The sequence below is a fragment of the Ornithodoros turicata genome, chromosome 1 (genome assembly GCF_037126465.1).
Source record: "Ornithodoros turicata isolate Travis chromosome 1, ASM3712646v1, whole genome shotgun sequence".
Taxonomy (NCBI): domain Eukaryota; kingdom Metazoa; phylum Arthropoda; class Arachnida; order Ixodida; family Argasidae; genus Ornithodoros; species Ornithodoros turicata.
Window position 1 is genome coordinate 65,814,974 of NC_088201.1, and position 23,905 is coordinate 65,838,878.

Here is a 23,905-nt window from a genome sequence, read left to right on the forward strand (position 1 = left end):
CCCCACATGGATGCTCATTGCTGTTATTTCAGTTTTTGCGCCCCTAGCGCCCCTAGCGGTACTTGCACACAGCTTTCCGGAGCCCGACATGTTTGCATCGGTATAGCCCATTCGAACTGCACGGAGAGCAAAGTTTGCATGGCTATGTTTTTTGTCACGCAGAGTGTGGTTACTACGATTTTTTGTTTCTTTTAATAGAATAAATGCATCGGTCATGCGCAGGGAAGGCGTTACGTATTAAATGTGAGGCTACTTTATCTGCGCACACCCTGTACTTGCTACAAAAGTACAAAACTAACTGCTTTCATCACCTCTACTTAGTCATGTCTCTGTTTGCTGTGTGACGTGTTACACGCACTTTTGTCAAAAGAAAAAAAAAATGCCTGAGGTCCATACAAATGTGATGTTGCCAATTGTCTAGTCAAGAATAAAACAAGATCAAAATGCTTCACTTCCTATATGACAGCCTGCCTGGAGGTGAGTGCCCCCAACAAGATGGACTGTGAAGACATAAATTTAAAAGAAATAACGTAATGTGTTGCAGTAGGAGCTAACTAACGCTAATATGTGAAGAAAGAGAGGAAGACACAACTGTATCTGCGTTCTCGCGTGCACGAGGTCCAGACCCCACGAGCTGTAATTCGTTTTGAGGACGACATTTGGACCTTGCGGTACAGCTGTTGCAAGGTGAGCACCACTTGAGCTCCATATTTCCCTGCAAGGGGTCATTCTAGTCATCGTTATCCAACCGCGTATTCTGTAAGTAAGCAATAGTTATTACTGACCAACGGAATTCATGCGTGATTAACGTGTCGGGGGAATTCCATGGGCCATTAAGTGGTAAATGGCTTGAGAGCCTCAGTGTAATCGCAGTGGACTGCCCAATTTGGATAACAGCCGAGATTGGTAATGAAGGATGAGCCAGCAACCGCACGTACAAGTTGTATCGATTCGCCTGAAAGCACGTGTGCTGTGGTAGATATGAGTTGCAGATTGTGTGTGACTGGACATGTCGGTCCTGTCCTGTCTCCAAATGCGTTTATTGGTTTTCGATCGCGAGTGTAATTGATAGAACAGAGATAACGAGAGAACAGATAGGTTCGTGCTCTGATTACTCTAAATGCAGGACTTCACCGCACAGCACGCTCTGCGTCAACCATTGCTACGAGTGATAGGGTCATCGCTTCTGATTCGAAGAGAGGGGGTTTCCGCCTTTGTGTCAGTTATCATATATTCAGATTGACACAAAAAGGCCTACGCCCCCTCTCTTCGAATCGGAAGCCATAAGCCTATCATTCGTGGCAATGGTTCCCCACAGCGTGCTGTGCGGTGAAGTTCTGTTTTTAGAGTTGGCACAGATATTAGTCAAATTAATTTTATGTGGCGTTACGACACTTTATTTTGGTAAATATGGAACGTTTCATCACGACAGGCGATGCTCTATTGCTCAGGGTAATTTGGTGAAGTCATATTGACGTCTTTTCTCCAGTCACAGAACGGAAAGTGATCATTGGATGGTCACACTAGGAACAGAAGCCAGGAGGAACAGGTCACAATCACGCTATACATTAACCGTCGGTCATGGCTTCCGGGCGTGATGCAGTCCCTGCTGGTGTCCGCGGAACCTCGTCCCAGGTAAGGCTATTTTGTGTGATACCTGCATATGTAGTGGGCAAAAGCTGAGGAGCTGCCAGTCATTGCTCAGTCCAATGCGCAGTTTTCTGCACCATTTCCGCTGCACATTCAATCCTGTTGTCTGCGGTTTATAGGTAGGCTTCCAGCGTCCCCAACAGCGCGCAGTTTCATCTTCAATGGGATCCCTTCCTGCGAGGGACCAAGGACTTCGTGATGACCGACGCTACATGCTTCGCCCCGTAAGAACGGCTCCCCTTCATCGTCTTGGCTCCGACCGTGGAGAACCTGGGGCAGAAGGAATGCCTGTTCGTTCGTCTCGTTCGGGGTAAGCAATTGGCGAATTTTACCAATAAAAGCTAGCTGGTTCTTCTGAAGCACTACTGGCCTCGGTGGAGTTGATAGCGTGTCCGCCTACTGATCTCAAGGTTGTGTGTTCAGACCTCGTAGAGGACGCCACCAACTTGGTAGCAGGGCTCAAGTTGATTTTAGATAGACTCAGTCTTCTGCGAGCGACGTTAAATGCGGTGTGCTGTGCGAACGTTGAAGAGCCCTCGGGTGGGCAAAATTCACCCACAGACTATCGTAACGTCGCTCATTATCATTGTTGTCTCGTGACGTAAAGCCACGAAGTATCTGGTGCTCTCGATGCACTCGAATTCATGCACTATGGCACTACGCATGCATAGTGCACTGCAGAAGTGCCATAAATGCGCTGCTCTTCTGCATAGTTCTGTTGTGTTACTTACGTATTCTATGTGCCAATCTAGTTCAATCTATACCGGTACATTGCTTTACCAAAGCGATCCAACCTTTTTCTGTACGCGTTGCAGTGTCTACAGCCTCCCATGCCCACCGGAGATGCGACGTGCTTCGCGGGAACAGCCCTTGTCACGTTCCTTGGGAACAACTTCTGGCTTTCTGGATGAGTACCATAAGCACCGGGTGCAGTACGAGATGCAGCACGCTGTTGACGACACCTACGTTGAGCGCCCGCACATACTTCCTCATAGTCAGGAGAAGATGCTCGTGCGCCCTGTGGGATCAAGGAGTTCGCTGACACCTCAGGTCTCGCAGCACATGAAGTCGCACGAAGAGCACGCTGCACAGTACGTGCAACAGGTGTCGGCGCAGGATGCAGTAACTCTCCAGGTTTGTTTATATAATACGCTACAAGAGGACAGCCGTGGAGAAATTATTTTTATCTTGTAATGCATTACCATTACTCATCATTTTGGAAAGTAATTCATTGAATTACTCTTGCTTGCCGTGCTTGGTGATGCATTACTACTGTTAATGCTTTCATCAACGATGCAGCAGATGAGGAATTCTCTGCATCTCAAGTATAGGCTGTCGCGTTTCGAAAAGTGCTATAACATGACTATCCTTGACAGTTGTCTTGCGATCGGGTGGTATTCTTTCTGGCACAGGCAAGGGTGCCAAAAGCACCCATGGGTCTTCAGCAGGGTTGCGGAATGCGGTCTCCGTTCCGTCCCATTCCGTTCCAATCCCATTCCGAGGAATTGAGATTTGTGGTAATTCCATTCCTTTCAATTCCTCGGAATGAAAAGGTATGGCCAATTCCCACTCCTGGAATGGCTTGGCAACCCAGTTCCATTCCGTTAATTCCCTTAATAAAAGAAAAGGACCGGTAACCGTACTAGCAAGTCCAGCAGTGCTAGAGGTGATTGACATTACCAAGCACGGAAAAGCACAAAGGCAAGGTTATTTCACTCTTGACCGTATGCAGGTGCGGTGCAAAGGGTGCGAGGGCAGAAACCAGCACGTTGAAATCAAAACTGCCACTGGGGCACCCAGACCAGTCCATTCCAATTACATTCCTAGGACAGTTTCCGCCATTCAATTCCAATTCCATTCCGGGCTCTGCTAAATCTGGAATAATTCCGGAATCATTCCAACTCCGGAGTGGCAACTCCGCAACCCTGGTCTTCAGCAATCAAGGCAATATGCCATAGTGCGCTCGGCAGTCAGGACTACCTTTACTGCAGCGTTTCGATTTGGCGCCCAATCCACACTGTGGATACTCTTTGTGTAAAAATATCCCAGTGGTGGTGGTAGTTCCCATTATTCCCGTTCTCATAGTGCGCATCTTGCACGGTGTACTGTAAGTCATGCACATACTTGCATTTGCCATATATTTGTATAGGTGAAACGCAATGCGCAGTCAGCAAATCACACACCAGGACGATACTTATCCGTATTTTTGTTGCTCTCCACCATTTTCGACGCAGACTTGCAAATGGGATTTCACAGTCCCAAGCACGATGTTTAGGTGCATGGGCGTGGTTGCCACGTGTGGTGCTTCATGATGGTGCATCAGTGGAGTGCGTCATTTCTGTAGAATAGCGCACCTGAAAAAAAACCTCCACTATATGCACCGGCCCTGCCATTATGTTGTCGTTGTAAGCATTGTTCGCGGCACACATGTTGTTATCCTGAATAGGCTGTTGAAGGGAGCTTAACCTATTGTCCATTGTATTGGAAATGACAAGTTTCAATCTAGGCGCCAAACCCATAGCGCTACTCACCGTTCGCAGGTTTCCAATGTTGCTGGTGGAGCGGGTAGGAAGGCATTTTGTGTGGAATGAATCCCACTAGAGCAATACGATCTCCAGAATTTCCATCGTACCTTGTCGTAAGCCAGCATGTACCCCTGATATTTGCCGCTCCTGGTCACCTAGTACTTGTAATTTTGCGATTGTGTTAAAAGGATATGTTTTGGCTTGTGACCTAGATGGCCGAGCTCCCTGTCGCGTTGGTACTTTTAGTTAGGAATGCCACAATGAATGTGGCGTGAACATGACCATTCAATTGATGACACACATACTAATCCGCGCATGCACAGAAGCAGCAACAGTTTCAACGTCAGCAACAACAGATGCAGCAGCATCACATGGAACAACATTCTCAACGCACGCAACGACAGCAGCAAATGTCGCAGCAAGAACAGCTGAAGCAGCAGCACATGGAACAGCAGCAGCAAATGGAACAGCAGACTGAACAGCAACAGGAGGATGAGAAATCTGCTCAGCTTCAGCAGATGAAGCAGCTACAGTTGCAACAGCAGCAAATGCAACAACAGCAAATGCAACAGCAGCAACAAATGCAGATGCAACAGCATCAGGCAGAACAACAGCAAGTGGAAGGACAGCAACCACAACAATCTCAGCCAAACCAGCAAACCTCTGAAGACCAAGCTCAGATGGTCCAAGTTCCACATGAACTAACGCAGCAGATGCAGTACCATCAGCAAATGCAATATATTCAGCAGCAGCAACGCGCCGTATACTATCAGCATCCTTTGCAGGTTGTGCAACCAATACAGGTGTGGTACCAGTTCTGCTGAAAAGCCCCTAAAATTTGTAGTTGCGTTGCATTATGTAAAACTGTGTTCGCGTACTAGCAGTGTGAAATGTTCATTCTTAAAAATGCACAAAAAATCAGGTTCAACCGCAGGCAAGGCAGGTTCTTCAAGCCGAGCACCAAGTTGTGCAGTACCCTGCACAGATGATACAAGGATACGACGCCAGGGGTTATCCATGCTACTTTGTCCCAGGAACGGAGGATCACTACATGAAGGTATGTATATCACATGTATATCACTGACGCAAATCAACTCTTCCAATATGCTCACTTGGCATTATGAAGGTAGGATAATGTTCACCATATCGCATGTACTGTACAGTCATATGCCATAATCAGAACTACACATTGCATGAAGTTCTTGGCAACGAACAACTTGCTCGAAGCCTGGTTGACGCGACCTCTGAGACTGACGCATTGCCCGTAGGGCTCATACCTAGTGAGACACAAGGCGCAATCTTTCCTAGCCTGCCATTCATGTTTTATTCGATGACTCTGTCGGTGACTCCAAACCACGAGCACAATGGGCACAAAGCTCCGAATCAGTACCTGCTCAACTGCATGTGCTTTTGCAGGGAGAATACCCGATGGTGTGGCAATATGGTCCACAAGAAGCGTGGGTTCCCGCGGATAAGCTTTCAGTGCGCCCAGCTGATACGACACAGCAGATGGCCATGATGTATCAAGCAGGCGATGTACCCGCAGCCGTGGCAAAGCAATACCAACCAGTGTCAGAGGCGAGCACCGAACGTGATCGGGACGGAGCCTCATCAGGAGATTCCAGCTCTGTTGTTGCTGACCAGGGTACTGCTCAGTTTCAGGAAGCTTCGACAACTGCTTCGGAGACTTCGCCTACTAAAGTAAGGCAGTAGGAAAAAAATGTTGGGGAAGACTTTCTCAGTTCCACTTCAGTAGCTGTTGTGTCGAGGTTTTCTGTGCACGATAACTACATATATAATCCAGACACCGCACTCATAATCCTGAAGAACGCTATGAAGAACAGTCGAATTCAGAGCCATGACCTTGGTGATATCTGCTTGCCATTCACTCTCCTGAACAGTGACAATAATTTTTCGCTGTTTGCCCATCATTTCAACGGCAGTTTATTCCAGACCCGTTCATCAATCCCGTAGATCAATCCGTTCGTCAGTCTGCTATTCCAATAAAAACTGCAGCCGACCAAAGACCAATGACCGCAGATCTGGATGTTCGTTGTAGCGGGATCTGTTTTAACGAGTGTATTCTCTAGCAGATACGATAATGCACATCAAGTGCACATTATCGCATCTATACCCGTAGCTGCTACTATAGCTGCACTGCACGGCTCTCTGTAGTCCCTGGCTATAGGTGAACATATCAGTACAAACTCTCAAACCTCACGCAGTGGCATCGACAAAGTGCCATGCAAATTTTTATTTGCAGGTGCTAATGAAGGAGGATTCCAAAAGTGTGGTGTACTTCATGGGAAGCCAGGCCTCATCCGACAGTGAGGAATACAGTAGTGTTACCAGTGCAAGCGAATCAGGGTAAGACGCGACGTTGGCATTACATTCCCCGTTTCTATGTTTATGTGGTCGCATGAACAATTCAGTCCATTTACTGCGCATGTTAATGAGTTTGGCCGTCAAAGCACGATAGAGATGGGGTTCCGCATATCCAGTTAGATCGACATATTTACGAGCGTCATGATAAGCGCTCCAGGTAACAGCTTCGTAGTTGTGGTGTAGCCAGAGCAGGTGGGGGTTCAAACCCCCACCCCCACCCCGAAATCGTACCAGCGCGCTGTGCGCCAAACATTGCCCCAAATGATTGGGTTATCGCTTTTGATTCGAGGAGAGAGGGAGGCGTACGCCTTTTTGTGCTAATTACCATATGTCGAAACTGCCACAAAAAGGCGTACGCCCCCTCTCTCCTCGAATCAGGAGCGACATCCCAATCATTCGCGGCAATGGTTAGCGCACAGCGTGCTATGCGCTGAAGTTCCGCTGAGTGTGACAGGGAAAAGAGGTTTAGAGAAAGAGATAGCCAGTCAGGCACGCTGAAGCATCAGCGAAGAACTGAGCTCGCGATTTATTGCGCGAGCGGACAGCATGAGCTGTCCTCGTCTTCGCCACAGTGGAAACCTCTCCCCCGTGAAACCCGTCAGGAAATATTTTTTCTGGCTACGCTACTGCTTCGCGGAGATCGTTGGTATCGTGGAATAACCGTGGAATTCGTTAGGAACCACCATCCTACATCGTACACAAGACGTTGGCAGACAATCAAGCCTAGTGAGAAGGGAACATTTTACGAAGAGGTCGAGAAAGCTCACACCTGAAAAGTCGGCCAGTCATAGAAATAGCAAGCACCTTGCGGTTCAGTCTCTTCCCAGGCGCGCTGTCCGTAATCACAGGAGTGCCCGACCATATATCGCTCCATAGGCGATAGCGTGCCAGACAAACACAATGCGCGTCAAGGCACGTCATTACTATAAAAATGGCGGCGCCCATGATCGGCAGTAGAACTGTTTGTAACTAATGGCTTTTAGACCTCAGTAATTTGTCCAATATTTTTGCGGTGAAACGAGTAGGTTTGCAGATAGAGAGCTCGTATCGCTCGCTAATTCCAAGGATCTGGTAATGACACAGGTAGTAAGACTCAGATACGATGCACTCAGACAGCGAAATACGCTAATGTAATGAAGCCCCCCTGATTTACGTCATTGTCAAAAATGGCGGTTGTAGGTGGGGTAGGGGTTGCAGAGGCGAGGGTTTAAAGGAGCTATGAACTCTACCAAGCTAGCCCGCCGACTGTGTCGGCTCCAAACGGCGATTTTAACTTGCTGGCTGTGACACCTTTTGTATAGATATACAGGGTGTTTCAGTTAAATCCCCGGGCTAAATAATTCGCGAACCGGTGCACCAATCGAATAACTTTCTTTTCAGGACGTAATTCATTGGTGTAATTCATTGGTGTAAGGACGTAATTCATTGATGGATAAGGGAGTGAAAGAGCGTCTTTTTGCGCTTTGCCGCGACCAGCCGCGACACAAATACGTAAACCGAAACCAATTAATTACTGCAACAAATGACCCGCTTCGGTGGCAGATTTTTCTCTGAAAGGTGTCCACTGAAGGTCCCGAAAGGGGTAGTACCCATTTTAATACCGAAAGCGCCCTGCTTTAGAAGTTACGCTTTTTTACGAAACTCATTTGCATTTTTATTTAAATAATGAGCGCCTCCCGCTCATTCACGCGGTGCGCATCTTGTAGGCGGTATTCGACAGATACTTACGAAGTTATTCGATTGGTGCACCGGTTCGCGAATTATTTAGCCCGGGGATTTAACTGAAACACCCTGTATAGGTCCGTAGCTTCTACATATAGCACGCTGCTAGCCAACCATTGTCCCCAATGACAACGTTCTCGCTCCTGCTTTGTTGATAACGGGAGACGGAGCATATTATGCGGAACAATTATGTACTGCATTATGGCTACAAGATAGGCTCCGCCTCCCGTTTTCAACAAATCAGGCACGAGAACGTGGTCATTCGGGATGATGGTTGGCTAGGAGCGTGCCATGTGGTGAAGTTCATGCGGGAATAGTCGTGCGGGAATTTGGCTATAGTCGTGACGATGTCCACTTGAGTGCGGCCAACAACGGGAAGCTACCTCGACCCCCCCCCCCCTCTCATTTTAAGAGTCTAAAGTAGAACGTCATGTGTATCTCCGCGTTGGCGTCTGATTAGGTGCTACAATTCGTCAGATGACGTAACAATGGATAGAGCTAAGTATCTGGATGGCGGTGCGTCTACTCGCCCGTGTCCGAAATGTAGTTTTAATATTAACGCTGCAGACGTTATGAAGGAGAATTGAACAATAAACTGTAATTATAATTGTCTATTAAAACTGTAACTAAATACATGCAGATTGGGGTTCTTACGGTTGTAGGGTGTCTGTAATGCTCCAATACACGTCTGTGAGCGCCCTTCTCTTTGTGAGCCGATCCTTTAGTATGCCGGTAGACGTTGGTTCTCCAGGAACGTTGATCGGCTGCAGATTGAATAGTCTTGACTGTATCGCGGCGAATATAAGTTGGAGAGGCGTGCATGACCTTTAATGATTCCTTATTTCAGTGTTATTCAGCTTAATGTTGCTACCGCGGGCAACGAGAAACGTGCGGCACAAGTCAGCGGTCTGCGCATCACTGGACAACAGGGAATGGTAAAGGATGTGTCTATATTGGTTTGCTTGCTTCCACTGTTGCACTCGCCCACGAGGTGGCGCCCTAAGCCTAAGGGAAAATAGAAAGATGAGAGCAACGCCCTTTCGTAAGCTGTTATCTGCAGAGTCAGCAATGGTAGAGAACTTGGGCTAATGGGACTTAGTGCTCCCACACAAAGCCGTAGGTACGTTGGAAACATACCTGGAAGCACACTTAATTTGAATTTCCACATGCTTGTCCTCCACAAAGTAGGCGTCGCTAGGGTTGAAGAACCTTCTGCATTGGCGGCCAGCAACCTCCTAAGCAGGAACGCCACAGTGCTTGTGAACGACAGCAGTCGATCTTTCCAATGTATTAATGTAACAAATGATCAGGAAAAGCAGCCCTCCTACAGTCTTTTTCGTGGCCTCAGAATCTGCCTAGAGTTCCTTCATTTTGATACAATGCCGTTTCGATTTCCTACTGTACAGCCTGCAACTGCTGCTGGAGGACCAGTCTATTTGCCAGCTCCACCTAACCGCGAAGCTTTAGCACAACGTCCTAGTCTGGCAAATGTAGCCGCCAAGCCAACAGAAAGCAAGGGTAAGTAAATATGCAAGTCAATGCAGATACTACCACCATCAGGCACCAATAAAGCACCATAACGTTGGGAATCCACAAATAACGCATGACATCGGGTACGCGACCGGCTCCAGTATTGTATAGTACCCCAACCGAAGAACCCACGCTTCATGTGAAGCAGTTGACTCCTCCTAACTAGTCTTACTACTTGCTACACGCAATGCGTGACAGCGTCAATAACTGGTTATTTGGCTACCGCTAGTAATTCAAACGCTTCGCAGCAACGCTACGCGGCATTGCAGAATAGAACCCCGTGACCGTTACCTGTTAACCTACTTTGTGGAGAAAGCAGGTCGTGCCTCACGCCTCAAGGTAGAGCTTTCTTCATCACTGCTCCAAGTCATAATGCATTGTCGAATGCGAAAAATGCGAGTTGTGGGCTTTTTTTGCTACATTTGCAGCTTCAAAAGTTACCAAGTCATCCATCGTCAGCTTGGCTGCTCCATTGCTCCCTTCGGCAGGTCTGGGAAGCCCTTTCAACATGTCAGAACAGGCTTGTATCCTGTTCAACGTCATCCTGATCAGCGTCCTCGTGGGCACTGTGGGAGCCTTCGTCTTCCGCCAATACTACTCGTGAAAAATCATTGGTGCCGTGTGATGCCTTCTTTGTTTAACGCTTTGTTTGAGGCACAAAATTCTACAGAAATAAAGGCCTACGGGAATTCGTTTGACATGTGAAGGTTGTCCTACACTAATTCCCCCCTTCTCTTAGTGCGACAAGCGAGAGAATGGTCCCCGAACTGGAGCAAACAATCCCTAGCAGGTTCCTGCTCTTCGCGATCGCTTCGCCTAAAGCTTTCAAATATGGAGGTTGGGGAGGATGATTCAATAAAATAGTAGTATAGGGCGACCAACATATGGGAACTGCGGAAGAACGGACTGTGACCTGTTTTGCGTAAGTCTAAATTTATTAGGTTTGACTCGCCTGAGATTTTGCACGACACTGCACTTTTTGCTTCCCAAACAGGTGTATGAGTGTACGTCATTAATTAGCTTAATTGAAGTAAAAATTTGCCAAGGCCACAGCACACCATTTCAGTTACAAATACATTATAATACAGGATCGTTTAGAATCTTTCCACAAGAAGTTGCCACCCGAAGACACGTAAACGCCACAAAAACCGTCGCTCGTCAAGGCGCGCGCTCGGCCAAGTTACCCGCCTAAAGTGGGGAGGAGGAAAGGACAACACAGAAAAACCCACCATCTGATGTCGGTGATTATCAGTAACTGATGGCTGCGAACATAATTTTTTTTTTCTCATGCTGTTTCCATGCGCCGTGAGAGTCTTCGGGCTGTGCCGATAGATGACCTGCGCCCTTACGTCACTGATTACGTAACGCCACCGCGCAGAGCATGCTGGTAGGCACTATCAGCTTTATCAGCCGGCGCGATTTTTCCGCTTCTTGCCCACCACAGCAAAATATAACCTCGAACCGTATACTGCGATACTGCGAAAGCCGAAAGCGCGCTTGCAGAGGTGGCAAGTTTTCGGGTATCAAACAACTGGGGAATAGATGAAAAAAACTTACAATTACGATTGGAATAGCATGTGGTGGTCAGGGACTTTCTCATTAACGCAAAACACGTTACTTTTCCTTGGCAAAATTTTGAATTCAAGAATGATAATTAGCCTAATTAATGAGGTACACTCATGCAAACCACCTGTCTGGGTGGCAAAAACCTGCACAAGTGTCATGCAGGAGGTGTCCCATTTTGTTTAATAATTAGGGGTCACTCTCTCGTGCAACACCGTGTATAGAGCGGTTTCTTAGTCGAAGCGCATAGTGGGGGAGGGGAGAGAGGGAAATCCAATGTATAAACGGACGTTTTGAGGTCGATTGCCCCCCCACCCCCCCGGATAATAATTCACTTCATGCATCATATGCACCAGTAGACCCCAAAAAAGCTTTTCTCCTAGACTCTAATACCCGTATTCACCAGTCGACTTAAACCACTGGTTTAGTGACGTCGGGTTTAAATCGATCACGTGATCTCTCCGGCTATGAAGCGCCATCCAAACGGTTGACCACAACGCATGCGCATTATTCACGTTGTCACGTGACGGTTGAGGGGAGGGAGAAAGTAGCAGACGACAGGACTGCGAAGGAGGGAAGGCTCCTGTTTTTTTTTCTTTTTTTTATTATGAGGTTGTTACGGAAGAAAAGTTGAGATGGCGCTGCTGCAGGTGGTTGCGGATGGTTGCGGATCAGGGTATCGGGTATCGGTAATCGGTGGTTAGATCTACCTCTGTATCTGTTAATGACAAGCTCCGCGAGATATGGTTGTTATGGTCACTAAATAAGTGTACTACATAGTGAGCGTTTGCAATGTTATTTGAAAAACAGAAGTAGGTATCCTCGCGGAGGTGTTCGTTGTGCTATTGTCAGTGTTTCGTCGTCGATTGTGGTTGCGTGTAATCATTTCATCCGCATCGACCATCGCTTATTTATCGTCTGTTGTGCGATATGTGTGGTGAACTGAAACGATCAAGATTGCCTCTCAATTGCTGGGGCATTCCAGCAGCGCCCTTTATACGCTTTCGAGCCTGGTGTCATGAGCGCAACGTGTGTGCAAGTGTTTGATCACTGTGGGCTATGTAAACAGAAAGAAAGTTGATGCAAGGGTGGCCGTATGCTGCATGGGACTCCCACACGCACAACTTTTATGTTACTATCGTTTTAAGAAATCGACGAGATACTTTAAACGTGTCACAAACCTGCAACGCGTTACAGTATCTCTTTGCTGGCTGTGTTTCTTTGGAGCGCGACTGATACGGAAGACGTACTCAGGGTGCTGCCTTGTTTGCGTCGTCATCCTGTGCGTGTGTGTGCATTTCGTTTGTTTGTTTAGCTCTGTTTTCGTCATGTTACCCAGGGCGTCCTTGCTTGTGAGCGTGGAAGTATTGTGACCCCCTGTCAGTGCGGTGCGTTGCTGTGCTTAACTCTGACCGCTTTTATTTCTGCATTTCAGCATATCAGATTATTGTAGAGATCACTAAGCACTAAATTGATTGTTCTGTTCAGCCCACAAAGATCCACCGTTACGTTGTGACTGGCTCTTGCTCTGATGAAATTTCACGAAATAGGAACATACCTAATGTATATATTTGTCATTACAGTTACTGAGTATATTTGTCATTTGATATGATGCATTCGACATTGTTAAAATAAATGGCCACACTTTAGGATTTGTAGCTTAATGAGACCATGTACACAAAATTCAGATGTTAAAATGAACCAAATATCTCATAAAGAAGGAGGTGTTATACCAGTTTTACGAGTGGTGTTCAAAGGATAGAACAAAAAGGAATGGACCAAAGAAAACACAACATCAATAACTGCATTGTGCTTATTTCTTAAACTTCATATATTATTGAGGGAACACTTTTATGCAACTGGTTCGGGACTTTTTCCATGCTCATTCTTTACAAGCTTCTCTCTCAACTTCATACTGGCATTGTAAATTTCACTAGCATTATCATCGCACCATTACATGCCAAACCATCACGACCACTAATGCTTAAAAGATCCACAGCTCATGCCATACCATGCTAAAATACGGCTGCCGGCAGCGCATCATGCACTAAACAAGTGTAGCAAGGCAGGGTAGGTCATACGAATTATGGTGTGTAGACAGCCAAAAGATGCGGACAGAAGAACAATGACACGGACGACTGCATCATGCATTACGCTCTGTGAAATCACTCCTTATTTAAGCTTTTAATTTAGGATTCTTGTTCAGAAAGAATTTGCGTTAGTGATGCAGTTAGTAATCACTCCACCCTAACACAGATCACTCAACTTTGACTGTGAAATGACATAAGAGGCCTGTGCGATGCCATGAGAATGATAACTGCCACTGTATAATTGTGTAAACTTCGTTTGTTATTTTTTATTTCAGCAGCTCTTCACCGCTTGCTTGGCATTTTTTTTAGTTTTCCAGTCATGGAATAGTTCTCGGACTATTTTCCCAGTTTTCCATGCTTTACTGGATTGCAGACATCCTGAGCTACACACTGTAATTCAAGCAACTGGGCATTCTAGGATTACATGTTTGTGACCTGCCTCGACTAATTCTCGTTCTTTACACCGATGATAAAGCTCTGAAAAATTATTGCGCAGGCTGCATTTCTGCACTGTGTGGTTATCCAGTTTGACTGTACAGCTTTGTATAGAGAAATTGTGCTATTTCTTGAGAAACAACACAGTGGAATATCAAAGCAAGGCACACCTAGAGGTGCTCATTCTAGCATGAAATCTCTCTAGTAGCACTGACCATTGTCTGCTTGCTTTCTGTATTGATCTATAGCAGACAGTGAGATGAAGTTTGCAATGGACAAATATGTGCAATGCAAATAAGCTCACACAAAGAAAGGAATGCAACTTGAAATCACGTGCATCTTAGCTACAATGTGCTGTATTACTTTTATTAAAATTTACATGTTTGTATATCTTTCTTCCGCAATTTCACTTATTTTTTTAACCACTTTGGTAGTTGTCACTTTGTAGAGGCGGACATATTCATCCAGTTGTGTCAACACAAATCTATGCAACTGGACAGTTTAACGTAGTGAGCATGGTGTACTGCATCATGAAGGACAAAGTTTGGGAGCAGATGTATGGGACATTACACTGAATGTGTAGTAAAATAATACAGATGCCTCTGCATAACTAACCACCTAACTTCAGTAACGAGTGATGAACATGCAGTCTTCAGGCAACTCCAGGAAATTAATAGATGACGTATGGGGAAATGGTTCAGAAGATTTACCAGCACCCAAAGCAACAGTTTCACAAGTTCCGGCCAAATGCATTATGTTGGCGCACAAGATAAGCATGTAATTATTTCGTCCCACTTTACTGAACTTTATGCACCCCAAAGGGTGCAATAGAAAATGTGGGACGAGAGGGGCGTTCTAAAAAGAAGCAGAAGTAGTGTGAATTTCTCGTTAAAAGAAATGAAAAATTCCACACACACAACCACATGATTTATGAACCTAAGGTTGACGCAAGCTCTTACACAGACTTGTTTTTCGTGCGTTTCATGAAGGTCAGTTGTGTTGGGGATGGCATGGTATGCGATAAGCCTAAGCTAATGCCAGTCACAAATTTGTGTAGCAGTAAATTTTCTTCACATGTGGCTTTGAAGAACTGCTTACTTGAAAAAAAAAATAACCAGGTGTGACACATATACAATCATATGTCACTGGCATTTGGTGCCAGTCATTCACATATTCTCCTGGTGACGATGAGGGGGAAGGATGCATTCCTGTGATGAATGTATGTCATGGTGTCGTGTATTGCAACAGCATTCAGGCACTGTTCCGAGTGACAGATCCATAGATGTTAAAATCATTTGTCATGACGCTGATGACACATTCTTAGTCACATCCGAACTTGGTTACCGTAGTATTCCCATATTCTGTATACCTTCCACTCACTGCTTCAGGAGTGGAGTGCGAGTCAAGGCAGAGGAGAGCCGGTGTGATATGGGAGTACCCATTCTGCGTAGATATTGTACAGGACATGTCATACGGGAAAAACCGTGGACATTTAGCATGCACCTGAGCTGGTGTAACGGGAACAAGTTGTAACATAACTGAATGTACAGTGAGGTACTACACATATGCATATTAGAAGTGGATATTGGTTTGGTTCACTATTTTTGCACTCAGCTATTCAGGACATGTTGAAGACAGGCACAACACCAAATTAGAGGCATTGTGGCATTCGCGATAAATAGAAGCATGATTGCAATGTGCATGCGGGAGTATATTATAAATCGTTTAGCATGATTCCATAGGAATGTGTTTTCCCATTCTTAAGATTTACCTGTACAGGATACGAGACTACACAACAAGAGTGCACTGATCACACCACTGTAAAGCTGCAGTGTCGTCGAGTAATTTTTAACATTCCTGCTCACAGAAATGATGCAGAACAGCATGCATACATTTTAGCTTGAAAGAAAAGAAGGAGAGCTAGTGTAACATGGGTGCATGTTTACCCTGCGTTGCTACTGTCATCAATATCCACACTGAACACATACACACAGAAATTAACTATGCAGCCATACGTCAGCTGTCTATAACGTAAAAGAACGATAGCTACTGTTAACATGGGACTGTGCTTTCATGTTCTCGTGTGCTCAGTGTATATATAGAAACAGCTGCACTGGCAGGACAAATCTGTACCCATGCTAACAGAAGCTAACTTTCTTTTAAGTAGTTGACAACCGTCATGTGGCCATGTACAACATTTCCATGCACTCATGCTACAGTTATGGCAGAACCACATTTCCATTTTGATGTTGCATGTACCAGCTGGCTATTATTATAATTGTCAATACCAGATAAGTCCGTAGCCTACATTGTGTTATATTTATCTGGAAAGTGTTATATGTAGTAATTGCAGTTGATCTAATTTTCAACTTGCAGTGCAGTGCAATGTGAGCAAGGGAGCTCAAAGTTTCTGTACACATTGCCCTTGATTCCTATGCAATTCAGCTCTTTTGCAGTACACCTCAGATATATTAGTGGAGTCAGCATGTGGAATGTAGCAAGGATTTTTTTGCTTGTGCACCGTTGCTTATGTTTTGTATGTTGCTTACACTGTTGCTTATGCTTTCACGTGACCTCACGGAGTAATTGAGCAGGGTATCGAGAATGCATGCCTGTATGAAAACAGTCATCCTTGTGGAACTACGTAATAGCCTTTATTGTCTGAATATAAAGAAAAATCTCACGAATACAAAGTTGTTGTGACGAATGAGTCCACACCAGAGATTTTTAAGATCTCCAGAATATCTGTGCTTATACAATGCAGAAAAACTGTCAGTGATTGGTTATGGCTATGTACCTGCAATAGTTAACCTGAAAAGGTAATGATGCATCCAAAAGGTCTCCAGCCTCCTTTAGCACACTGCTGTGTAGTGTCTTTTGCAGAAACAGCCCTACAAAAGCAGATATACTGTTACCATACGATAAATCAAAATAGAAGTAAGGAGCTGTCTTTTTGAATGTGTTTCAATGTAGCAGTAGTAACACAATACCTGAAGAACTGTTTTTCATTGGTCTCCTCTGCTGTGGCATGCTGAAATAAGTAAAACACACATTTCAGTTTCATCTATGTGAACTACAAATCTATTACATGTGAATTCAGAAAAAATGGGGACCTCGTTCGGTTTGATCCAGTATTTTCATAACCTGGGAAAGCAAAATCTGCTCAAATTCTGTGCTCAGTGTAGTGCAACAACATGCATATTTCCATGCCTAGATAGTATCCACACAACAGCCGCAAGACGCTAATGCACTTTTGATCAGTCCTATTGCACGGTTAAATGTCTCTGGAGATAAGACACGCTGCAAAGAGATGATAGATACTGGGACGGTTAATAAACATGCGAGTGGATAACGCCCGTCAATTTCTCCATCGGGATCGCAACAACTATCTAGCACGTTATTGCTCTTACTGTACAATGACGGGGTGCTTACAGTGTGTATCACAGGAGATGACATCACAATAAGCGCCAGCGCTATGCTTTGTTTTTGATGATGCACATTGACGTTCGGCCATCCGCACGCTCTATCGGTACATTGGATTGGTATCTGGATTTTGTCCAGTGGCACATGTCGATGTCACTCTCTTTGACCACACTTTAACGGTGTTTTTTACGTTTGTCATGCAAAAGTTCGCGATAGCGCCTTCTAAAAACAACAGCCGCATTTCGTACCCCCGGTCAAGCGTTACGCCGTTTTCGTTTACTAACCATGCATTTAAAACGATTCTGCTTAATTTTTACCAGTTAGATTTCGAATTAGTGAAACATCACCTACCACAACCACTCTACAATAGTTTTTTCAGCACACGTTCACAGTTGCAACGTACTTAGGCCGACGTTAAACTAGCCTCTCGCCTAGTTTAAAATACGTCCTATTCAAATACATGCGTCTTAAACCACCGGTTTAAGTAGCTTGGGTGGATGATCGAAATGGAATATTTGAATCGAATATTCGTCCCATTGCGATAAAATCTACCTCCTGGGCGCTTCTAGTAACTATATCAATCAAAACTTACCCAAGATTTGATGAAAAATTCTTCGTGAACCGGGGATTAGGCCTACCGGCCTCCATCGCTTCTGGCAGACCCTGGCGAAATGCGCATGCGCCGTGCAGGAAGCTCGCTATGTGCGGTGCCATTGGCTTCACAGGAGCAGGTTGTAGAGCATGGGATGGTGATCCAGGATTGGCGAACGAAAGTCTCACGTGATCAATTTAAACCCGACGTCACTAAACCAATGGTTTAAGTAAGTTGGTGAATACGGGTATAAAAGACAATGGCGAGAATTAGAGCGATTTCAGGTGTATAGTTTGTATTTAGTTTGTTGGAATGAAGTGAAAAGTGCGCTGAAAACTTTGGGCGGATAAGGGACAAGAGCTAAATATTTGTCGTAAAGTGGGAAATCCAGCGATCCAATGAAGGCAGACCGAAGTAAAAGCATTCAGGCTTCCTAATCCAGGTTTTCTCGCGTCTCTTATTTTGTTAATCTCGATGCATATGAATTGCAATTTTCGCTAAACTACCCATGCATGTAGGTCTAGGTCCGGCTACGTCCATTAGTGTCAACTCTCTGGACTAACTCCGTCCAGTGTTCCGTGTTCAGTTACCGGGTATCCGCACGAGCACGCACGAGCGACTCTTTGAGGCGAGATATCGGAGGAGACGCGAGGGCGACAGGAGCGGTGTCATAGTTTGTTGGGTGCACGTGATCGACGTCGCGTCTTCTCGTGTACTCCTCTGCCACCCGAAGATTCCGTGCGCGTTCCACAGAATTTCTCTGAAATTCTGAGAAACTGCGTCTGCTAGCTGCGCTCCGTTCAGCGCCGTTCTCGGTCGCGTTTTTGAGCAACGTCTGGGGTGGGTGGCTGGGATGGTGTAGGGGGAAGGTGCGGTCAGCCTGCTCTGGAGTGGCGACTCAGTGCACCCAGGGGAGGGAGAAGAGGAGAGGGTGAAAGAGGCAGGGGAGAGATGATCGTGGCACAGGAGAGGGAGGGGTGTGCTAGCCTTCTTGCTGTGGAAGTTGGGTAGTTCAAGAGAACTACCCATCACAGAAAACATGCGAGCATCACTCAGCAGTCTAATTGGGATGCTCCCTGTGTGCCACGGTAACCACCACGATTATTGGCGAAGTTACCCCATGAGCAACTTCTCCACCGTCACTTCAGACGTCGTTCCGATGCTCTTGGCACTTCTTTCGCGATATGCCGTTGACGCGTGCTTTCTTCCTCGCTCTCCTCTGACGACACCTCGACATATAATGTCGCTAGTGCGGGTACCTGGTTAAAAGGACAGTCTGGACCCCAGTTAAATAGGCAGTATCAGATGATTCTCTCCTCTCCTGATTCCTCTCGGCGAGCTGTGTGCTGTACTTTCGTCGCCGATCCTCGTTCCTGTATTCTCAATAGACATCGCATTCCTGCTTTTCATTTATTAGTGACTGGTATATGACGGCGTTGTTGGGGCGATGATAAGACATAAGTGTTGCTTAGTGCATTGTGAGAACGAGAAAGAAAACACAACGTCCGTGTCGTTTTTCGGGTTTGCCAACACCAAACCCCTAAAACAGTTGTGGATAGCCATCACCGCCCTGGATGGAAGCTCGGTGCAGTTCCGATGTCTTTTGAAGAGACAAGTAGGTGCTATTAAGTGTTGATCTCGCTCTCGTCACAGATTTGGCATGCGCAGCATAAACATTTGTCAGGTGCTTCTCTCGGAGTTACAGCATCAACACCTGCATAACCAATGTCACACGCTACATAATTACGAATAGCATAAGTCATAAACCCAAATTGCCACTCCGAGCTGCACTCTTAAAGATGAACGTCACCGCATAGCACGCTGCTAGCCAACCATTATCTCGAATGATTTCGTTATCTGACCTGATTCGCTGAGAACGGGGGGCGTACACCTTTTTTGTGACAATTATGACCAGCATAAGTGTCACAAAAAAGGCGTACGCCTCCCGTTTTCAACAAATCAGGGCAGATAACAATATCATTCGAGATGATGGTTGGCTAGGAGCGTGCTATGCGGTGAAACTCATTTTTAAGAGTGTTGCTCAAGTATCACCTGAAAATCTCACTTTGCGCCTCAACAAACACTCTTAAAAATGAACTTCACCGCATAGCACGCTCCTAGCCAACCACAATCTCGAATGATATCGTTATCTGCCCTGATTTGTTGAAAACGGTAGGCGTACGCTTTTTTGTGACAATTATGAACAGCATAAGTGTCACAAAAAAGGCGTACGCCTGCTGTTTTCAACAAATCAGGGCAGATAACGATATCATTCGAGATTGTGGTTGGCTAGGAGCGTGCTATGCGGTGAAACTCATTTTTAAGAGTGTTGCTCAAGTATCACCTGAAAATCTCACTTTGCGCCTCAACAAACACTCTTAAAAATGAACTTCACCGCATAGCACGCTCCTAGCCAACCACAATCTCGAATGATATCGTTATCTGCCCTGATTTGTTGAAAACGGTAGGCGTGCGCTTTTTTGTGACAATTATGAACAGCATAAGTGTCACAAAAAAGGCGTACGCCTGCTGTTTTCAACAAATCAGGGCAGATAACGATATCATTCGAGATTGTGGTTGGCTAGGAGCGTGCTATGCGGTGAAACTCATTTTTAAGAGTGTTGCTCAAGTATCACCTGAAAATCTCACTTTGCGCCTCAACAAACACTCTTAAAAATGAACTTCACCGCATAGCACGCTCCTAGCCAACCACAATCTCGAATGATATCGTTATCTGCCCTGATTTGTTGAAAACGGTACGTGCGCTTTTTTGTGACAATTATGAACAGCATAAGTGTCACAAAAAAGGCGTACGCCTGCTGTTTTCAACAAATCAGGGCAGATAACGATATCATTCGAGATTGTGGTTGGCTAGGAGCGTGCTATGCGGTGAAGTTCATTTTTAAGAGTGAAGGACCGCTACGACAGGGAATGCCTTGTGCGTCCGGACTGGCAAAAGGGTCAGTTACAAAGGGTTATTCGTCCAGCAAGCAAACAGGTGTAATACAAGCCGTCGTCACGGTCAGAAGAAAATATTTCATCCCCTGCATCGTCCATGGCGTTCGCCATTCGCTTTGGACTCGCTGATTTTTGTTGTGTCGTCTTGCAGAACGGTGACGTCGGGAGCAGTAGTGATGTTACGGAGAAGCCGAAACCGGATATGGGTTACCCGTACGATTTCATTCATTCTCTCTAAAACGGGGAAGCTTTGATCATTTATAGTTTACGCACATGATATACGTGTGGAGCACAATGTATGCATTCGCAATCTGAATACCCACCGGTGGTCCGGACTGTTGCTTTAAAGGAGGCAGAAACTCCTATCTGCAGGTATTTAGTTATGGGCGTAATAGGTGTAATATTGTTCTTCTAGGCTTCGTAATTCAATTTACAATTTATTGTTGAATACTTTCACTCTTTGCGTTAATACAAAAACGCACTTTTTTTCGGATGCGCGAGTAGACGTACTGCCATCCAGATACATACCCACTGTTGCGTCATTTGAAGAATTGTAGCACCAATCAGACGCCAACGCGGAGGTACACATAACATTCTGCTCTACACTCTTAAAAATGATGGTGGCGCTGGTGCTGGTGAAAGGGCTCGCCGTTGTTGGCTTCACATGGGTGGAGAACGTCCCGACTGACGCCCTGGGGGGAATGTTGTGCGTCCTGGGCCGACTTCTAAGGGAACTGTGCCGACATATGTCTGAAAGCGTCTGAGGAAAAGACGTTTTCAGACAAACTCTCAGACTCCTAAAAACGAACTTCACCAGAAAGCCCGCTCCTAGCCAACCATCATCCCGAATGGCAACGTTCTCGTCCCTGATTTGCGGAAAACGGGAGGCGGAGCCTATTTTGTAGTCATAATACCGTGCATAATTGGTACATAATAGGCTCTGCCTCTCGTTATCAACAAGTAGAGAGCGAGAACGTTGTCATTGGGCATGATGGTTGGTTAGCAGCGTGTTATATGTGGTGAAGATACGGACCTATCAGATTCCTCTATACAAAAGGTGCCACAGCCAACAAGTTAAAATTGTGAACAAATCAGGAGGGTGCTAGTGAGCTGGTGGAACGGTGCACTCTAAAAACAGAACTTCACCGCATATGACGCTGCGCGCCAACTATTGTCACGAATGATAGTGTTACCGCTGGTGATTGGATGACGGGGGGGGGGGGGGGGCGTACGCCTTTTTGCGGCAATTTTCATACAGTCAAACCTCGCTTTACGAACACCCTTCGTTTCTCAGAAAATCGTTCGTAAATCGAGGTGCGCAGTGCACAAATACCTCACAAAACCACGGGAAATTGATTTGAATAAGTTTTATTTTTGAAAATACTGCGTAATTGTGCTTTGCGCCATACTTTCTGCAGGGTCTATCCTGTTTAGAAGAGATGACAGAAGTCTGACACTTGACTCATCCACCCGGTCCTCAAAGTACACTGTTAAAACAGCACTTCACCACATAGCACGCTCCTAGCCAACCATCATTCCGAATAATATCATTCTGTGTCCTGACTTGTTCAAAACAGGGGGGAGGCGCCTATCTGGGACAAGATAATCTGTCCCGGATAGGAGCCTCCTCCCATTTTCAACAAATCAATATACAGAATGATATCATTCGGAATGATGGTTGGCTATGAACGTGCTATGCGGTGAAGTTCTGTTTTAACAGTGTACGGTATCGCGCGTGGATGAGACTGTTTCCAAAGGCAAATAACACGCTTGTCACCGGCTGTCAGGGATGAACGCCTTCTGTTGGAACGGCAAGATGTTTCCATCTCGGAGACCTGGTCCAAACTGACAACCGTTCGGCTGTAAACGCCCGAATTATTCTTTCGCGAAATGGTGAATCATGTTTGTGGAACGTAGCGGCGTTGGGACATTGTATGTTTGACCTTGGCAGCATGTACTGAGGAACTTTCATTATCCTCCGGTCCATTGGCCTGTCCTCTGTACGTTCATAATGCCCGTTCGTATATCGAGGTCAGAATGGCTTGGCTGCTTTGGGTCCGTTCCCTAACAATCCGTTCATAGTTCGGATATCGAGGGTTCGTAAAACGAGGTCAAAATACACGGAAAAAGTTTGGTTCCCTGTGGAGCCGTTCGTAAGTTGAGGGAATTCGTATATCGAGGGTTCATAAAACGAGGTCCGACTGTATATCCAAATTGTCACAATAGGGCGTACGCCCCCCTCTCTCTTCGAATCAGAAGCGATAACCCTATCATTCGTGGCAATAGCTGGCGCACAGCGTGCTATGCGGTGAAGTTCTGTTTTTAGAGTGTGAGAGCGGTAACCTTTCCTTGAGTCTGAGGAAGGACAAATCACAGATGGAACGCCGAACGAAGTGGACGACACGGGACTCAATGAGTCCTGTGTTTTGTCCTTCCTCAGACTCAAGGAAAGATTACCGCTCTCACAAGTTAAAATCGCCGTTTGGAGTCGACACAGTTGGCGGTCTAGCATGGTATCATAGCCCCTTTAACATTTGAATAGAGATAAACGATCCTTTACTTGAGTTTAACGCTTAACTCTGCTTCACTAAAGGGAGTTAATGTCACTGAAACATTCAATATGTCACCAACTTAGCTTTGTGAAAAATAATTTATTTATTTATACCCTCAGGGCCAAGCACTCAGAGGGGATCGGTTATATGAAATTTGCAATACACAGTTGAAAATTGGTTGGATTAATACATATCGCTGAAGACGGAAGGTGGTTCCAGTCCAAACTTGTTCGGGGTACAAAAGAGTTAGATAATAAATCGGTCTTGCAGAGCGGTATTCCCACCTTATGTTGATTATCAATACGCGATGAGATAAACGAGGGTGCAGTGAGCAGATGTTCGTTTAGTATTACACTCTTAAAAATGAACTTCACCACATAGCACGCTCCTAGCAAACCACCATCCCGGGTGATATCGTTCCCTTCCTTGATTAGTTGAAAACGGGAGGCGTACGCCTTTTTGTGACACTCATTATTAGGG

At 45.7% G+C, this 23,905-nt stretch overlaps 1 protein-coding gene across 2 annotated transcripts; it reads left to right on the forward strand.

The window, feature by feature from the left end:
* Positions 1 to 580: 580 nt before the first annotated feature.
* Positions 581 to 10,510, forward strand: LOC135378345 (polyhomeotic-proximal chromatin protein-like). Of its 2 annotated transcripts, none has more exons than XM_064611361.1 (11): positions 581 to 687; positions 1,490 to 1,635; positions 1,770 to 1,960; positions 2,466 to 2,784; positions 4,499 to 4,978; positions 5,098 to 5,232; positions 5,592 to 5,876; positions 6,439 to 6,542; positions 9,130 to 9,217; positions 9,689 to 9,800; positions 10,241 to 10,510. In XM_064611361.1, the coding sequence occupies exons 2-11, from the start codon at positions 1,582 to 1,584 to the stop codon at positions 10,414 to 10,416; spliced, it is 1,944 nt and encodes a 647-aa protein (XP_064467431.1). In that variant the 5' UTR covers positions 581 to 687; positions 1,490 to 1,581; the 3' UTR covers positions 10,417 to 10,510. The 2 variants fall into 2 exon arrangements, with proteins under 2 accessions (XP_064467431.1, XP_064467432.1); XM_064611362.1 differs by having other exon boundaries at positions 676 to 759.
* The last annotated feature ends 13,395 nt before the right edge of the window (positions 10,511 to 23,905 follow it).

Coding starts and splice junctions, on each gene's coding strand:
- LOC135378345 (XM_064611361.1), top strand. CDS start 1,582: ATGGCTTCCGGGCGTGATGCAGTCCCTGCTGGTGTCCGCGGAACCTCG. Junction 4,979..5,097: donor AGGTTGTGCAACCAATACAG/GTGTGGTACCAG, acceptor ACAAAAAATCAG/GTTCAACCGCAGGCAAGGCA. Junction 9,218..9,688: donor TCACTGGACAACAGGGAATG/GTAAAGGATGTG, acceptor CCTACTGTACAG/CCTGCAACTGCTGCTGGAGG.